The 13,930-nt window shown below is 66.7% G+C and overlaps 6 protein-coding genes across 6 annotated transcripts; 5 read left to right on the forward strand and 1 right to left on the reverse strand.

The window, feature by feature from the left end:
• Positions 1-27: 27 nt before the first annotated feature.
• V1510DRAFT_394709 (surface antigen-domain-containing protein) lies at positions 28-1,568 on the forward strand (the record flags this gene model as incomplete). The annotated part of the gene is made up of 2 exons (XM_066931852.1): positions 28-40; positions 72-1,568. Coding segments are annotated over 2 exons (1,483 nt in total), but the record flags the coding sequence as incomplete, so codon positions are not given.
• Positions 1,569-1,804: 236 nt separating this feature from the next.
• On the forward strand, positions 1,805-2,489 carry V1510DRAFT_417234 (trimeric LpxA-like protein). Its single transcript, XM_066933912.1, has 3 exons — positions 1,805-2,074; positions 2,106-2,338; positions 2,370-2,489. Exons 1-3 carry the CDS (start codon positions 1,810-1,812, stop codon positions 2,463-2,465), a joined length of 594 nt encoding a protein of 197 aa, XP_066788966.1. The 5' UTR covers positions 1,805-1,809; the 3' UTR covers positions 2,466-2,489.
• Positions 2,490-2,496: 7 nt separating this feature from the next.
• Positions 2,497-4,287, reverse strand: V1510DRAFT_430347 (uncharacterized protein; the record flags this gene model as incomplete). The annotated part of the gene is made up of 4 exons (XM_066935368.1): positions 4,090-4,287; positions 3,360-4,058; positions 3,140-3,328; positions 2,497-3,108 (listed from the first exon to the last, which is right to left on the reverse strand). The coding sequence occupies exons 1-4, from the start codon at positions 4,198-4,200 to the stop codon at positions 2,497-2,499; spliced, it is 1,611 nt and encodes a 536-aa protein (XP_066788967.1). The 5' UTR covers positions 4,201-4,287.
• Positions 4,288-4,446: 159 nt separating this feature from the next.
• Positions 4,447-5,937, forward strand: V1510DRAFT_417241 (putative undecaprenyl diphosphate synthase-domain-containing protein). Its single transcript, XM_066933913.1, has 3 exons — positions 4,447-4,977; positions 5,013-5,272; positions 5,309-5,937. The coding sequence occupies exons 1-3, from the start codon at positions 4,774-4,776 to the stop codon at positions 5,682-5,684; spliced, it is 840 nt and encodes a 279-aa protein (XP_066788968.1). The 5' UTR covers positions 4,447-4,773; the 3' UTR covers positions 5,685-5,937.
• An 882-nt stretch (positions 5,938-6,819) lies between these two features.
• Positions 6,820-8,592, forward strand: V1510DRAFT_417247 (Sucraseferredoxin-like protein). Its single transcript, XM_066933914.1, has 3 exons — positions 6,820-7,413; positions 7,512-7,985; positions 8,019-8,592. Exons 1-3 carry the CDS (start codon positions 7,126-7,128, stop codon positions 8,106-8,108), a joined length of 852 nt encoding a protein of 283 aa, XP_066788969.1. The 5' UTR covers positions 6,820-7,125; the 3' UTR covers positions 8,109-8,592.
• A 606-nt stretch (positions 8,593-9,198) lies between these two features.
• Positions 9,199-11,460, forward strand: V1510DRAFT_128935 (P-loop containing nucleoside triphosphate hydrolase protein). Its single transcript, XM_066930303.1, has 2 exons — positions 9,199-9,833; positions 9,866-11,460. The coding sequence occupies exons 1-2, from the start codon at positions 9,698-9,700 to the stop codon at positions 11,035-11,037; spliced, it is 1,308 nt and encodes a 435-aa protein (XP_066788970.1). The 5' UTR covers positions 9,199-9,697; the 3' UTR covers positions 11,038-11,460.
• Positions 11,461-13,930: the final 2,470 nt, after the last annotated feature.

Below are 13,930 nucleotides of genomic sequence, written 5' to 3' on the forward strand. Positions count from 1 at the left end.
CGGCCGCACCTTCGAAGACACGACCGCCATGGAAGACAACGTAAGCAGATCGCCGGGCGCGCTGACCGCAGCTCTTTGACCGGCTCAACGACAGCCACCAGCAGTCCGCCGAATGGGCGGCGGCCCAGCAGGAGCAGGCGCTGGCGCGCGCGCAGACCCGGCAGCGCCGGCTCCTCGACGTCCTTGAGACGCAGCTCGCGCAGAACAAAACGCTCCCCGTCTACCTGACGTCAATCGACGTCAAGGGCGGCGCCAGCACCAACACGGCCTTCCTCAAGAGCCACCTCGACCCGCTCCTCACCCGGCCGTTCACGCTGCAGGGCCTGTTCCGCGAGCTCGACGCCACGACCGACGCCCTCGGCTCGTTTGGCGTGTTTGACTCGCTCAGCTACACGCTCGACGTCGCGCCGCCGACGCTGTTCGCGCCGCCCGAGGGCGTCAGCCCGCTCACGGCCACGCTGCACCTCAAGGAGGGCAAGCGGCTGCTGCTGCGCACCGGCACCGATCTCGGCAACGGCGAGGGCTCGGCGTACGCGTCCGCGTCGCTCAAGAACGTCTTCGGCAACGCCGAGAAGCTCACGTTCGACGCCTCGTCCGGCACGCGCACCCGCTCGTCGTACGTGCTCGACTACTCGACGCCGCTGAAGCACTCGGCCCGCTGGAAGGCCAGCCTGACGGGCGTCAAGTCGTCGCGCGACTGCCACTGGGCCTCGCACGAGCAGGTCCTGCGCGGCGTCACCGCCAAGGTCGCCGGCACGGGCTTCCTGGGTGGCCGCCACGAGTTCGGCTACGAGGCCCTGTGGCGCACGCTGACCGGCGTCGCCGACTCGGCCTCGGCCACCGTCCGCGCCGACGCCGGCGACTCGTTCAAGTCGGCCGTCTTCCACTCGTGGGCGCTCGACACGCGCGACAACGTGCTCTTCCCGACCGAGGGCGCGTATTTTAAGATCCAGCAGGAGTTTGCGGGCGCGGGCTCGCTGCTGGGCGACGTCAAGTTCTCCAAGCACGAGGCCACCGCCGTCGTGGCCAAGGCGCTCTTCAACGACAACGTCCTGCTGTCGCTCGGCGCCCGCGGCGGCCTGCTCTACGGCCTGGGCCCGGACGCCAAGACCTCGGTCCTCGACCGGTTCTACCTCGGCGGCCCGAACGACGTCCGCGGCTTCTACCTCAACGGCCTGGGCCCGAAGGACGGAGCCGACTCGGTCGGCGGCGAGGCCTTCGCTGCCGGCGGCATCAGCCTGTTCACCCGCCTGCCGATGGTCTCGCGCGAGAGCCCGCTGCGGCTGCAGACGTTTGTGAACGCCGGCAGCCTGCTGCCGCTGAAGAAAGGTGAGTGGCCGGTGCGCAGCGCTAACCCAGACGACACCCAGGCGACCCTGAACGAGCTGCTGGACAAGCCGTCCGTGGCCGGCGGCATTGGCCTGGTGTACAACCACCCTGTCGCGCGCTTCGAGCTCAACTTTGTGCTGCCGCTGGCCGTGCGCGAGGGCGACAGCGCCCGCAAGGGGCTGCAGTTTGGTCTGGGCATGTCGTTTTTGTGAGCATAGAAAAAAGTGTGCGATGTATGAGCCGCACGCCGTGCGGCGCGTGTGGCGCCGTGGCGCCTGTGGCGCGCCGCGCCCCCGTAATGTCGGTCGCGTCCAGAGCGCGCCCTGGCGGCTCCAGGGCAGGAGCTCAGCAGCCGGAGCCCGTCGTAGTCGCTGCGCCCCGGCTGCCGCCGCCGGTCGGCCGCTGGACGTCCGCCAGCTGCGCGGCCGTACGCGCCATTACCCGGTCCTTCGCGGACGCGACCGCGACCCCCCGGCACCCATGATTCGCTTCCCGGACTCGGCCGTCGTGGCCGATCACATCAGTATCCACGGCACGCGCGCGGCTGCCGCCGCGGACGGGGCCGGCGCGACCGCCGCCGCCGCCGAGGCCGGCCCGCCGGTCTCAGTCGGCGAGTCGTCCGTCCTACATCCGCGCTGCAAATTCTACGTCGAACACGGCCCGGTTGTCATCGGCAGCCACTGCATCGTGTCCGAGCTGGTCGAGATCACCGGCGGCGGTGCCGGCGGCGTCCAGATCGGTGACTGTGAGCTTGTGCCCTTCGTTTCTGACCGCAGACTGCCATATCGAGCCCAAAGTCGTCATCACCGGCCCCTGCCAAATCGGCGCCGGCACGACGCTGCGGTCCGGGTGCCGCGTCGGCCGCGGCGCCGTCCTTGGCGACAACTGCCGTGTAAACGCGTTGTGCGTCGTCGGCGACGGCGAAACGGTGCCGGCACTGACGGTGATTTTCGGTCCCGACCCGCACCAGCGGCGCCAGCTCAGCGGCGCCATCGCAGACGAGCACGTGGTACGTCCAGCCGGAGACCGTGCTGACGCAGACCTCTGGCCGCGACGTGATGGACAAGCATATAGACTACCTCAAGCAGACGCTGCCCAAGTACAGCCGGATGAAACAGGCAAAGCAAACACAATAGATCATACAGGCATTCAGTAACGTACAAGGGCCTACTTGGCGGCCTTGGCGCGGCCGCCGCGCGTGCGGGCCTTGCCCCGGGCGGCGGCCGTCTTGGTCTTCTTGTCGGGCGTCGCGTCGGGCGCGTCCGTGGCCGGCCGCTTCAGATTGACCTTGGTCTGGCCGGTCTGGCCGGCGGCTGGCGCGACCGGCGCCGGCGCCGGCGCCGGCGGCTTGGCCGGCGGCTTCTGCTTCTGCTTCTTGGCGCCTTTGGGCGGGTTGTTGGCCGGCCGCCACGAGAACTTGATCGGCGGCGGGACCTTGGACCGCGTGCCGGCGGGCTTGAGCAGCTCCTTGACGACCTCGATCACGTTGGTGCACTGCTGGCGCACGCGGCCGATCGTCTTGAGCACGGCCGGGTCCGGGTGCAGCAGCTTCTCCTGGTCGGTCTCCTGCTTGCGAAGGGTCGGCAGCGTGACCTGGGCCTCGTAGAAGATCTTCTTGAGCGCCGGGCCGAACTCAGACTCGCCGTCGAGCGGCACCGCGTACTCGGGCCGCTTGTGCACGCCGATGTAGAGGCCGACCACGGCCGGCTCGATGGACGGCCAGTCGCACGAGTAGGGCTCCGAGCCAGCCTGGCCCTGCTCGATGTCGTGGTAGAGCGTCTGGGGTCAGCGCGGCCGCGGGCGCACTTACCGCGACGGTGTCCTTGATCAGCGGCAGGAACGTGTCGATCTCGGCGTCGGCCTGCTTGCTCACGCAGCCCTCGACGGCGAGCCGCAGCAGGTGCATGCGCTCGCGCGCGTCCGTCAGCTTGCCCTGGCTGATGGCCGGCAGCGCGGTGGCGTTGAGGAACGCGAACAGCGACGCTGGCGAGCCGTTGCGCTGGCGTCAGCGCGTCCTGCGCGCCACTTACGTTGAGCACGTTCACGATCCACTTGGGCACGAACGCGATGAGCTCCTTGGTTGCCTCCGCGGCCGGGTCGAAGCCGGCCGCCAACTTGCCGACGACCAGGTCGCCCAGCTCGGTCAGCCGGGCCGTGTTGTCGTCGCCCGCCTTGTACGCCGGCAGAGCCATGACGACCGACAGCACGCGGCTGAGCGCCTTGGCGTCGCTGAGCTGGCCCAGCGCCTTGACTGCCGCGGTCGCGTACGCGGGCTCCTTGGCCAGGTGCTGCTTGCCCTGCGCGACCGCCCAATTGAGCGCGATCTCGCGCAGCGCCGGGCTCTCCGAGTACGTCTGCTCCCAGAGCTGGCGCGCGGCAATCTCCGGGAGCGCCTTGCACGCGCGCTCCAGCGCGCCCTGCACGATCTGCAGCTCTGCCGGGGCCTGTGCCTGCAGCAGCTGGATCAAGATGTTGACGATCGTCTCTTGGTCGGCCGGGATGGCCACCGGCAGCATGTCCGGAAGCCGCTTGATCGCGCCGGTGCGCAGCCGCAGGTCCTCGTCCTCGCAGAGATCAAACATGCTCTCGACCGCCTTGGTGCCCGTTGCCGTGTCCTCCACGGCAAAGTCCTTGAACAGGTCCGGGATGAACGAGCTGGCCAAGGTGCGCGCCTTGCTGTCCTTTGCCGGCGCCGCAAACGTCAAGATCTGCTTGTACGCTTCGAGCATCTGGCGTCAGTCCGCACGCGCCGGCGCATACCTGCTCCTTGGTCACGCCGGTGAAGCCCTTGGCGACCTCGTAGTAGTAGTAGATCTGCTGGACGTCGTCGCCCTGCGCGCCCGCAGGCGCGCCCGCAGCTGCCTCGGCCATGATGAGAGGTGATGGTCGCGTCGGCGGATGACTGACTTGTTGCACGGTGTGGAATCTGCGCGGTTCAGCACGTGATCGGTGTGCGGCGGCCTACCTGTCGTTCCTGCTGCGGCGGGTTGTCGCGGAGATGAGCTGAGCGCGACGGTGATCCCCGGGTAACGCGACGTGGGCGCTGGCCGGGTAACGTTCCGGCCGGCTCGGCCTGCGTACTCGCGGAGCCTGCCGAGACTGCACGGTACGGCGCCAGTCACGGCTCACGAACAAATTTTGTTACCTGTGTTCACTACTTTTAGGCCGGGTGACCTACCAAACATCTCCACCAACAGAGTTTTAGCGTACGAAGGCCACCTGGATCCTATTAAACGACACTGTATCAAACACCGCAAGGTGATGTTGCGCAGTCGAAGCTGACAGGGAGTAGACGGTAAAGCAGTATAAAACACGGAGACGGCCCTGGTCCCCCGTCGCTCACATATTTCCCTCTCTCCTCTGCCATTCTTGCATCCTACGGTCGTCCACCGAATCAATTGCCTACGCCCTTTGCATAGACCAGGCCAGAGCCCTTCCCTCAAAATGGCGATTATGTCGTGGATCCGCACCTTCCCGCTCATGCAGTACTTCATGACGTACACGCAGGATGTGTTCACCAACATTCTCAAGACCGGCCCCGTGCCCCAGCACGTTGCCTTCGTCATGGACGGCAACCGCCGTTTTGCCCGCATGCGCAAGATGGAGGTCAAGGAGGGCCACAGCGCGGGTTTCGAGTCTCTGGCGCACGTACGTGCTCACGCGACGAACACGGCTAACGGCAGATTCTCGAGATGTGCTATCAGGTCGGCATCAAGGTCGTCACCGTCTACGCGTTCTCGATCGAGAACTTCAAGCGCCCGCCGGTCGAGGTCGACGCGCTTATGGAGATTGCCCGTACCAAGCTGCTGCAGATGATCCACCACGGCGACCTTGCTGACCGCTTCGGAATCTCAATCCGCATTCTGGGCCAGCGCAAGATGATCCCCGCCGATGTCCTCGCCGTCATTGACCAGTCCATGGAGATGACCAAGAACAACAAGACGTGAGTGTGCGCGTGCCGGCGCGGAACTGACCCCAGTGCTATCCTGAACATTTGCTTCCCCTACACGTCGCGCGACGACATTGCGTGCTCGATGCAGGACATTGTCGAGCTCGCCGAGAAGAAGCAGCTGTCGCCGGAAGACATCGACATGATCGACGAGAAGACCATGGAGGACCACATGTTCACCAAGGACTGCCCGCCGCTGGACATCCTCGTCCGCACTAGCGGTGTCGAGCGCTTCAGCGACTTTATGCTCTGGCAGGGTCACCAGGACTGCACGGTCGAGTTTGTCGACTGCCTGTGGCCTGACTTCGACCCCTGGCGCTTTGCCCAGATCCTGCTGAGATGGGGCCGGAACAAGGCCCTCGAGCTCAAGGGCAAGGAGATCGAGAGCGACATGAAGGCGGTTTAGACGCACGTGATGAGTTTGTTACGGATGAGCATTTAGTTATGTTTTGCTTTATAGGCGTTGCTTGTGTTTGGTGCTTTACAAAAGCTGGGTGTTACCGGCCAGGTTGTGACCGTGCCTGGGCCGTGAGTCGACGCCTGACGGTTGGGACCGTTCGGCGGGCGCGTCAGCGCGTCCGTTGCGGCCCTCTCCTTAGGGCCACTGCGGTTGCCTCCGCAGGAACGGGTTGCTAATAGATGCTACTTTAAACGGGAAGAACCGAGCGGACCGTAGCCCGGGCGGCTGTCCGGAGAAGTCGTCCGCTCGAGCGCAGCCGTGCGCTGCGCCAAGCCGTACGATCTACCCCTGGGCGCGCGCTCAGGACGCCTGTCTTTCGGAGCCGTCTCGGCTTATCATGCACCTGTCTCAGCCGCGATAGCTGGTGAGCGTACGGCCTGCGGAGTTTGCGGAGTTTGCGCAGACGTGCGTTGGTGCCGGCCTGGTCGGCACATTCGTGTCCGCGGCCGTCTGGCGCCATGAGCAAATGCGGCGATGCCGCGCGGGCAGTCGGCCGCGCCAGCGCGCCTGCATGGCCGACGTCGCGCTACCTGTGCGTGCCCGGTCGTGCGCCACCATCGTACCGAGCCGGACAGGCAGTGTCGTCAGCGCTAGCGGCGCATTCCAGGCGGGGCACCGAGGCGCATTGCGCGATCAGGAACGTATTACCCTGCGGTGGTTATCGCGATCTTCTAGATAACGCCGAGCATCCGCCAAAACAAGCCTTTGGCTGCAGCACGTCCCACGCCACTGCGTCGTTCTACGACTGCCGCGCATTTACTTGACGGCCGCCTTCTGCAGGCCACATCAGTGGCGGTGCGCGGCCGGCGACCTGCCGCAACCGCCTTCTGTCTACCTGTAGCCGACACGGTCGCCGCCCACGGCTCTGGGTCCGGTAAAATCATACGACCCCTACGAATAGACCGTCGACTCAAGAGGCTTAGCGAGACCCATAGGGACCCGAGCGCAGCGCCGGCGCGGACAGCAGGCGGCGCCGGCGTGCGGCGCACTGTGACACCTATGCAGGAGTTTCCGGACTTTAGAAAAAAATAGCGCGGTAAATCCACTGGCCCGAGTAACTACGCCCAATTCAATCAAGTCGAGACTCTGCAAACGTAAGTACACTCGCCGGATATATAACATCATTTGCGCTGTCCTGTGGCCATCGCAAAAGTCGTGGAGCTGGTAAGTGACCTCGACAGGGCCGGTTTTGCAGTGTGTACGTGTTTGCCCGGCGGTTCAGACGCCGCCGGACAGCCGTCGGCCGGCGATCGGACGCCGTTGGCCGTATTGGGCACGTCGCACAGGAAATGCGCGGACCAGAGGATGCACCTGCGTACACTGAGTACTGACAATGTTTGGTAGAACCCCAACGATTTGCCCCGTACGGCCCTGACAGATATCCGACATGGGACTGCTTTCTGCTGTCAAGCGCGCGATCCTGACCGCGCCGGCCGATGGCCCGCAGGCGCTGTTCCCGGTCGCCGACTGCGAGCGAGACTGCGACTCGTGCTTGGGCAAGTTTCCGTCGACCGTCAAGATCGAGCGTAACGACCCGCTGTGGGGGTCGGTCAAGCCATGGCGCCGGCACATCCTGGTGGCCACTGGCAAGACCGACTGGGCCCATTCGGGCGCGGACGAGCCCAAGTCGCTGGTTGGCAAGCTGGAGCAGTGGGACCAGAAGGAGTCTCCTGGGGTAAGTAACACGTACGCGGGACGCACTTGGTTCCCGTGGCTGGCCGGCCAAGTCTTGGCCGGCCGTGTCCGCCAGCCGCGAGCCGGGCTGACCAACAGCGCGTGTCGGTCTCGAACTCGTCGATGCCGCCGCCAGAGGAGTATGTCACGGCGCCTACGAACGCTCTGCCGCCGACCAACATGCTGGTCCTACCGCTGTGTCTGGAGGCCCACAACGTGACCCACGAGGACGCGATCGAGGTCGCACGGACGTTGACGGCTATCGACAGCCCAGACGCGCCCGTTCCCGAGACCATTGGTTCGGCTACCGTGTCCAAGGTCGCCCATTTTGCCGTGATCCTGCTGTGCTCGCACCGCACGCGCGACAAGCGCTGCGGCGTGACCGCGCCAATCCTCAAGAAGGAGTTCGAGCACAACCTGCGCGACCACGGCCTCCTGCGCGACGCCACTGACTCGCGTCCGGGCGGCGTGCCCATCTACTTCATCAACCACGTCGGCGGCCACAAGTACGCCGGCAACGTCATCATCTACCGGTCCAACGGCGAGGGCATCTGGCTCGGCCGCGTGGAGCCCGTAAGTGGATCGCACGCCAAGTTCTAACCGCAGAAACACGTCAAGGCCATTGTCGAGGAGACCGTCTTGCACGGCCGCGTGTTCCCCGAGCAGGTCCGTGGAGGCTTTGTGTCGGACTGGTAGTGCCCTCCTTCGTCCTGAGCGACACTAGACGAATGCATCGTATATATACCCCCGCACCAGGGACGGCGCGTCCTGATTACCCTTGCTTTGGTCATCTCGCCTGTAGACGTGTTGATACCGTTACGCGGTGCACGATTGGCTTCAAGGGCCTAGCCGCTGGCTGGCAGATATCCAGGATCTGACGATCCGCTTGCTACTACTCGCCGCTGCATTTTGGAGGCGCCGACGTGTCTATAGCAGTCTCGGCGCGCCCAACGGCGCCCGGGCGACGCGTAAATATACATTCTTGCCCGTAATGCTGCGGCGCCCCGCGCCGCACCGTGGGCTGGACGGAGTCGCGCTGTACCGTGGCTCGGGTGGGCTGTGCGAGGCGGTGCCGGCACGCAGACATCCGACGCCCGTCGTGCGGCGCCTGCCGTGTTGGGCGGTGTCGCCCAAACGGTATATCAGTCATAGCTTAGTCACACAACGGTCTTGCAAAGTCAGCATCGGTCAGCCGGCCGTCAGCAGCAGCCCTGCAGCCGCTGCCCAATTGAGCCTGTCAGGCGACAACGGCGGCGGATGTGGCGACCGCCGATCAATCAATAGGTCTACGTTTGAGAGTCTACGCCCGAGACATTGTCAAGGGTCGCTACGGCGTAGCAGCCCAGGCCAGTGGCCGCAGCAATGGTCGACAATAGTGGTCGCCAGTTTCTGCGCGTAGACCAGAGACCGAGCAGCGCAGCCAATGTCGACGGCCGGTCGTGTGGGGCTAACGTCTGTCGGGCTGTGCTGGGGTCCGCAGACGCATGGACTCGGTCCGGACTCTCTTGGCTCCCAATAGCCACAGCTGCGGAGACGGTGCTAGAACATGACGGCGCGGTCCACACCAGCTGTCGGAACCGTACTGTCCTGCGGTTCAGACGGACCTGGCGCCGAACCCGGGGCCGGCCATGAACCCGGCCTCTGACTCAGCGTCAGGCCGTAGCCCGCGCACGTAGAACCGATGCCACGCGGACCGAAGGTTCGCGAAGCAGCCAGTCGAACGCAGGACAGCGGGCGGCCGGCGGCCGCGCCGGCCGCATGGCTGCCAGCAGACAGCCGACGGCGGCGAACTGGCCCGCAGCGGCGACGTTCGCGCCAGACAGCCGTCGGCAGCGGCTTGTGGTCGCGCAAACGATGCTCCACCGAGGATTGGCGTAACCACCAAAAATCGACATCACGTAAGTTGTCCGGCCGACACTTATCTATAATACAATACAATTCCCGTGCAGCCATCGCACCACATCGCACGTCAGCGCATAGCTTCCTGTCGGACTTGGAGCAGGAGCAGGGCCACCGACGGCGGCAGCAAGAGAGAAGCGAGGCGCGAGCGAGTCAGAGCCACGGGCGAAAGTGCTGTGACGGCAACGGCCCACAACAATCACATCCGAAAGGAGATTGGAGCGGGCGCTTGAGCGGGCCGCACAGTCGTCGGTAGAGCGCGAGCAGGAGCATCGGCGGACAGGCAGCGCGGCGCGGAGCGCGTGAAGCAGAGGCAGAGGGCGACAGCGATCGCAGACAGCGCAGCGCGCGAGACTCAGACCGGCAAACAAGAATAGACCGCCAAGATGTCGAACACGGACTTCCTGACGAAGGCGATTGACATCGTGCAGAAGGCCATCCAGGCCGACACGAAGGAGCAGTTCGAGGAGGCGTACAAGCTGTACTACAGCAGCCTGGAGTACTTTATGATGGCGCTCAAGTGTAAGCAGACGCGGCGGACGGGCTGACGGCAGACGAGAAAAACGCCAAAAACAAGGAGCTCATCCGGGCCAAGACGACCGAGTACATGGACCGGGCGGAGGCGCTCAAGCAGCACATCGACAAGGACGACAAGTCCAAGCGGGCGGTCGGGGCCAATGGCAAGGAGACGAGCAAGGCCGGCAAGGGCAAGAAGAAGGGCGAGGACAGCGATGAGGACGACAGCGATACCAAGAAGCTGCGAGGCGCGCTGGCGGGCGCGATTCTGACCGAGACGCCCAACGTGCGCTGGGAGGACATCGCCGGACTGGAGCTGGCGAAGGAGGCGCTGAAGGAGGCCGTCATCCTGCCGATCCGGTTCCCGCATCTGTTCACGGGCAACCGCAAGCCTGTGTCGGGCATCCTGCTGTACGGCCCGCCGGGCACGGGCAAGTCGTTTCTGGCCAAGGCGGTGGCGACCGAGGCCAAGTCGACGTTCTTCTCGGTGTCGTCTTCGGATCTGGTGTCCAAGTGGATGGGCGAGTCCGAGCGCCTCGTCAAGCAGCTGTTCACCATGGCGCGGGAGAACAAGCCGTCGGTGATCTTCATCGACGAGGTCGACGCGCTGTGCGGCCCGCGCGGCGAGGGCGAGAGCGAGGCCTCGCGCCGCATCAAGACCGAGCTGCTCGTGCAGATGAACGGCGTCGGCAACGACGCCTCCGGCGTGCTCGTGCTGGGCGCGACCAACATCCCGTGGCAGCTTGACGCGGCCATCCGCCGTCGGTTCGAGCGCCGCATCTATATCGCCCTGCCCGACGCCGAGGCCCGCACGACCATGTTCAAGCTCAACGTGGGCTCGACGCCGTGCGAGCTCTCCCAGGCCGACTACCGCGCGCTCGGCGAGATGACCGACGGCTACTCGGGCCACGACGTCGCCGTCGCCGTCCGCGACGCGCTCATGCAGCCCGTCCGCAAGATCCAGGCCGCCACCCACTTCAAGTGGGTGCTGGCGCCGGACGGCACCAAGAAGCTGACGCCGTGCTCGCCGGGCGACGCCAACGCCATCGAGATGTCGTGGATGGACATCGTCAGCGACCAGCTCCAGGAGCCGCCGCTGCTTTTCAAGGACTTTGTCAAGGCCGTCAAGAGCTCCCGGCCGACCGTCAACTACGAGGACGTGCGCCGCCACGATGAGTTCACCGCCGACTTTGGCAGCGAGGGCAACTAGCCCGCATTTTTTGAGCATTGTACCCCGGCGTGCGCGCCGGCTTTCTTGAATAAGCACTTGTGCACAGAGCGTGCCACGTCTGTAGCTTAGACGCCCCATCCGCTGGCTCCATACGCTGGCTCCGTACGCTGTCAGACACGGTGGCGTCTGCGGGGAAGATATCCCTCTGCCAAGCTCTGCGACGCGAAATTGCTGCGCTAGCTGTCGCCGGACGATACGAACGCGTCAACCGAGGTCGGTGGTGCGCCCGTATGGCCGCATACGGGCGCAAGCGGGTCTGTCCCACCCGGGTCGGGGCGACCGACCCGGGTCGTATCTGGCTGGTGGGTCTCCGGCGACACTGTTGGGCGTGGCTGCGTGTTGGGTGGGCTGCCTCGGTGCGGCCGACGCCCGGCCTGGTCTCGACGTTGCCGCAGGAGGGTCCGGGTCGAGACACGCCATTTGGGGCCCGACCCGGCGCGCGGGTCGACGTATCGACCCGGGGCGTATCTGCTGGCGAGTCGGCAACTCCGTCGACGTGACTGTCGTCCGGGCAGGCTGCTGCCGTGACTCTGCCGCCCGGCGGACCCACTACGGACAGACTGGCCGCTGACGGCTCGTCGGGTCGGGGCAATTGGTCCGGGTCGCGACCCGGCGTACGGGTCGCCGTGATCTGCCTGGGTCGCACCTGGCCGGTGAGCCTCCGGCGGCGACTCCGTCGGGGATAGCTGCCCTTCGGGCAGGAACTCTGACGTAGCTACCCTCCGGGCAGGAGGTCTGACGTAGCTGCCCTCCGGCAGGAGGTCTGACGTAGACGCTGCCGTGCAGGGCTCACTTTACGCGGCGGCAGCGCCGAGGCTCGCCTAGTCGTGGTGTGACCCGGGTCGCGACCTCGGACGCGGGTCGACACGTACATGAGGCATGACCGCGGACCGCGGGTCGGAGCGACTGGGCTGGACCACGCCATGGGCGAGCCTCCGGCGGCGACTCCGTCGAGGGTGGTGCCCTTCGGGCAGACGGTCCACACTGCTGCCTACAGGGTGCAAAGATTGAGGAATCGAGGGTGGGGGCTCGTGTGGTGATGCCGCGACCCGGGTCGCGTCCCTCGCGCGTTTGGGCCGGATCACATCACAGTTGAGTCTCTGGCGGCGACCTCGTCGGCGGCCGCTGCCTCGGGCAGATGGCAGGGGCTCTGCCGCTCGCCATGCTGCTCGCTCTGCTGCTCGCAGTGCGCCCCGTCGGCACAGTTGTTGGAATTTCGCTCGGTGGCGACGCGACACGGTCGCGACCCGGGTCGCGACCTCGCGCGCTGTTGAGCCGGCCACGCCCTGGACACGCCGCCGGCAGCTGCGTCGTCGGGCGACGCTGCCCTCCGGGCACACGCGGAGCACACGCAGCCGCGCCCGCCGCCGTCCGCGGCAGAGTCGTCGCCGCAGCTCGTCGAGCGCTGGTGCGACCCAAACCCGGGCGCAGTCGCGACCCGGCGATCCAGCGCCCGCGGCCAGCGAAGACCCCTCCAGCGTACGCGCAGCCGCCCGCGCAGCGTGCCAGTGGTATCATCGGCCGCTCGTCGGCCGCTCGTCGGCCGCTCGTCGGCCGCGCGCGTGCTACGTCATGGCGGCCACTGGTCGTCCGGCAGATCAGCGCGGCGGCCTGACCCCGTTCAGGCGGCCCACCTCCCAGCACCAATAATGCCTTGGCTGTTATGCAATGACCTCGCTGGGTGCAATTTACCCGCCGGCCGCCGCCAAGTCAGCTATCTGGCAATCAGAGCTCGTCGATACGCGGGCTAGCGTGAGCCCCCGCAGGCGCCTTCTAGTCGTCGGGCGGAGCTCCGCCCGGCGCAGCATTCTCGAGATCCGGTCGGCAACGGGGCCCCTAGCGACCCCTTCAGCGACTGCGCCGCGGTCGGTGGAGCAGTGCCCGCTCGCATGGCCAGCCTGAAGCGGTTGGCGCGCCGGGATCGCCCCTCTGGCATCAGGTCTATCTTTGGCACAGGGTCTGGCCATCCCCATGCGTGCTGGCGTTTCACATACTCCGCACTTGTCGCTCGGGCTACGCGCAGCGGTGCTGGCGGTCGCTAGTGCGCAGACAAGCTCCATTGTTTTCAAGCTTTAGCTTCGCGGCGGTCGCCGCAGCACTCGCGATCCCAATCGGGCCTAGCGCGGCCGCGTACACCTGCACGCACGTTGCTATTCGCACCGCTCGCGGCTACCACGCCCCTGGTCCACGGCTGACCGCAGCACAGCCCGGAGCAGGGCGCCCGCGCGCGGTTGGCCGCGCGCGGCGTGGCACGCGGCCGGGCGCCGGCGGCGTGGGCTAGTGCGGTCAGCCGCTCGGCCGTGCCGCCAGCGTCCCTGGCCCTGACCTGCCCCGGCCAGCCTGATCGGGCCTGGCGCCGGCGCCGGCCGCGGCCTGCGTATTCTACGCCTTTGGGCGCCCTGTCATTTGCCGCACGCCGCCAGCGTGGCTCCGGGGCCGTGGCAAACGGTCAACGGCCAGCGGCCGCCCGCCAGCGTGGCCGCCGGGGGCGGCCGCGCGGCGCGCTGTCCGTGCGCGGCGATCGCGGCTCGGCCTGCCGCGCCCGCCCACGCCCGCACGCGCGCGCGCTCGCCTCCGTTTGTGCTTGCCGCCGCGCGGCTGCGCCCTGGCCGCGCCCGGGGTGCTGCCATATACGGTTGGCCGCGCGGGCCCGCGCGCTGACCCTGAAGGCGACGCGGCCGATTGTCTGGCGGCCGTGGCCGCGCTATTGTCTACGCACACGGCCCGATCGGGCGTGGTGCGGGTGGCGCCAGCCGCATCGGGCAATCGCGCTAGCCGTGCGGCGCGCTGCACGTGCGGCTCGCCCAGCAGCGGTGCCCGCGGTGGTGTCCGCGGCGGTGCCCGTGGCGGTGCCCGTGGCGGTGCGGCCGCG

This window comes from Dipodascopsis tothii, assembly GCF_038497935.1.
Source record: "Dipodascopsis tothii strain CBS 759.85 unplaced genomic scaffold V1510scaffold_15, whole genome shotgun sequence".
Classification (NCBI taxonomy): domain Eukaryota; kingdom Fungi; phylum Ascomycota; class Lipomycetes; order Lipomycetales; family Lipomycetaceae; genus Neoaidaea; species Neoaidaea tothii.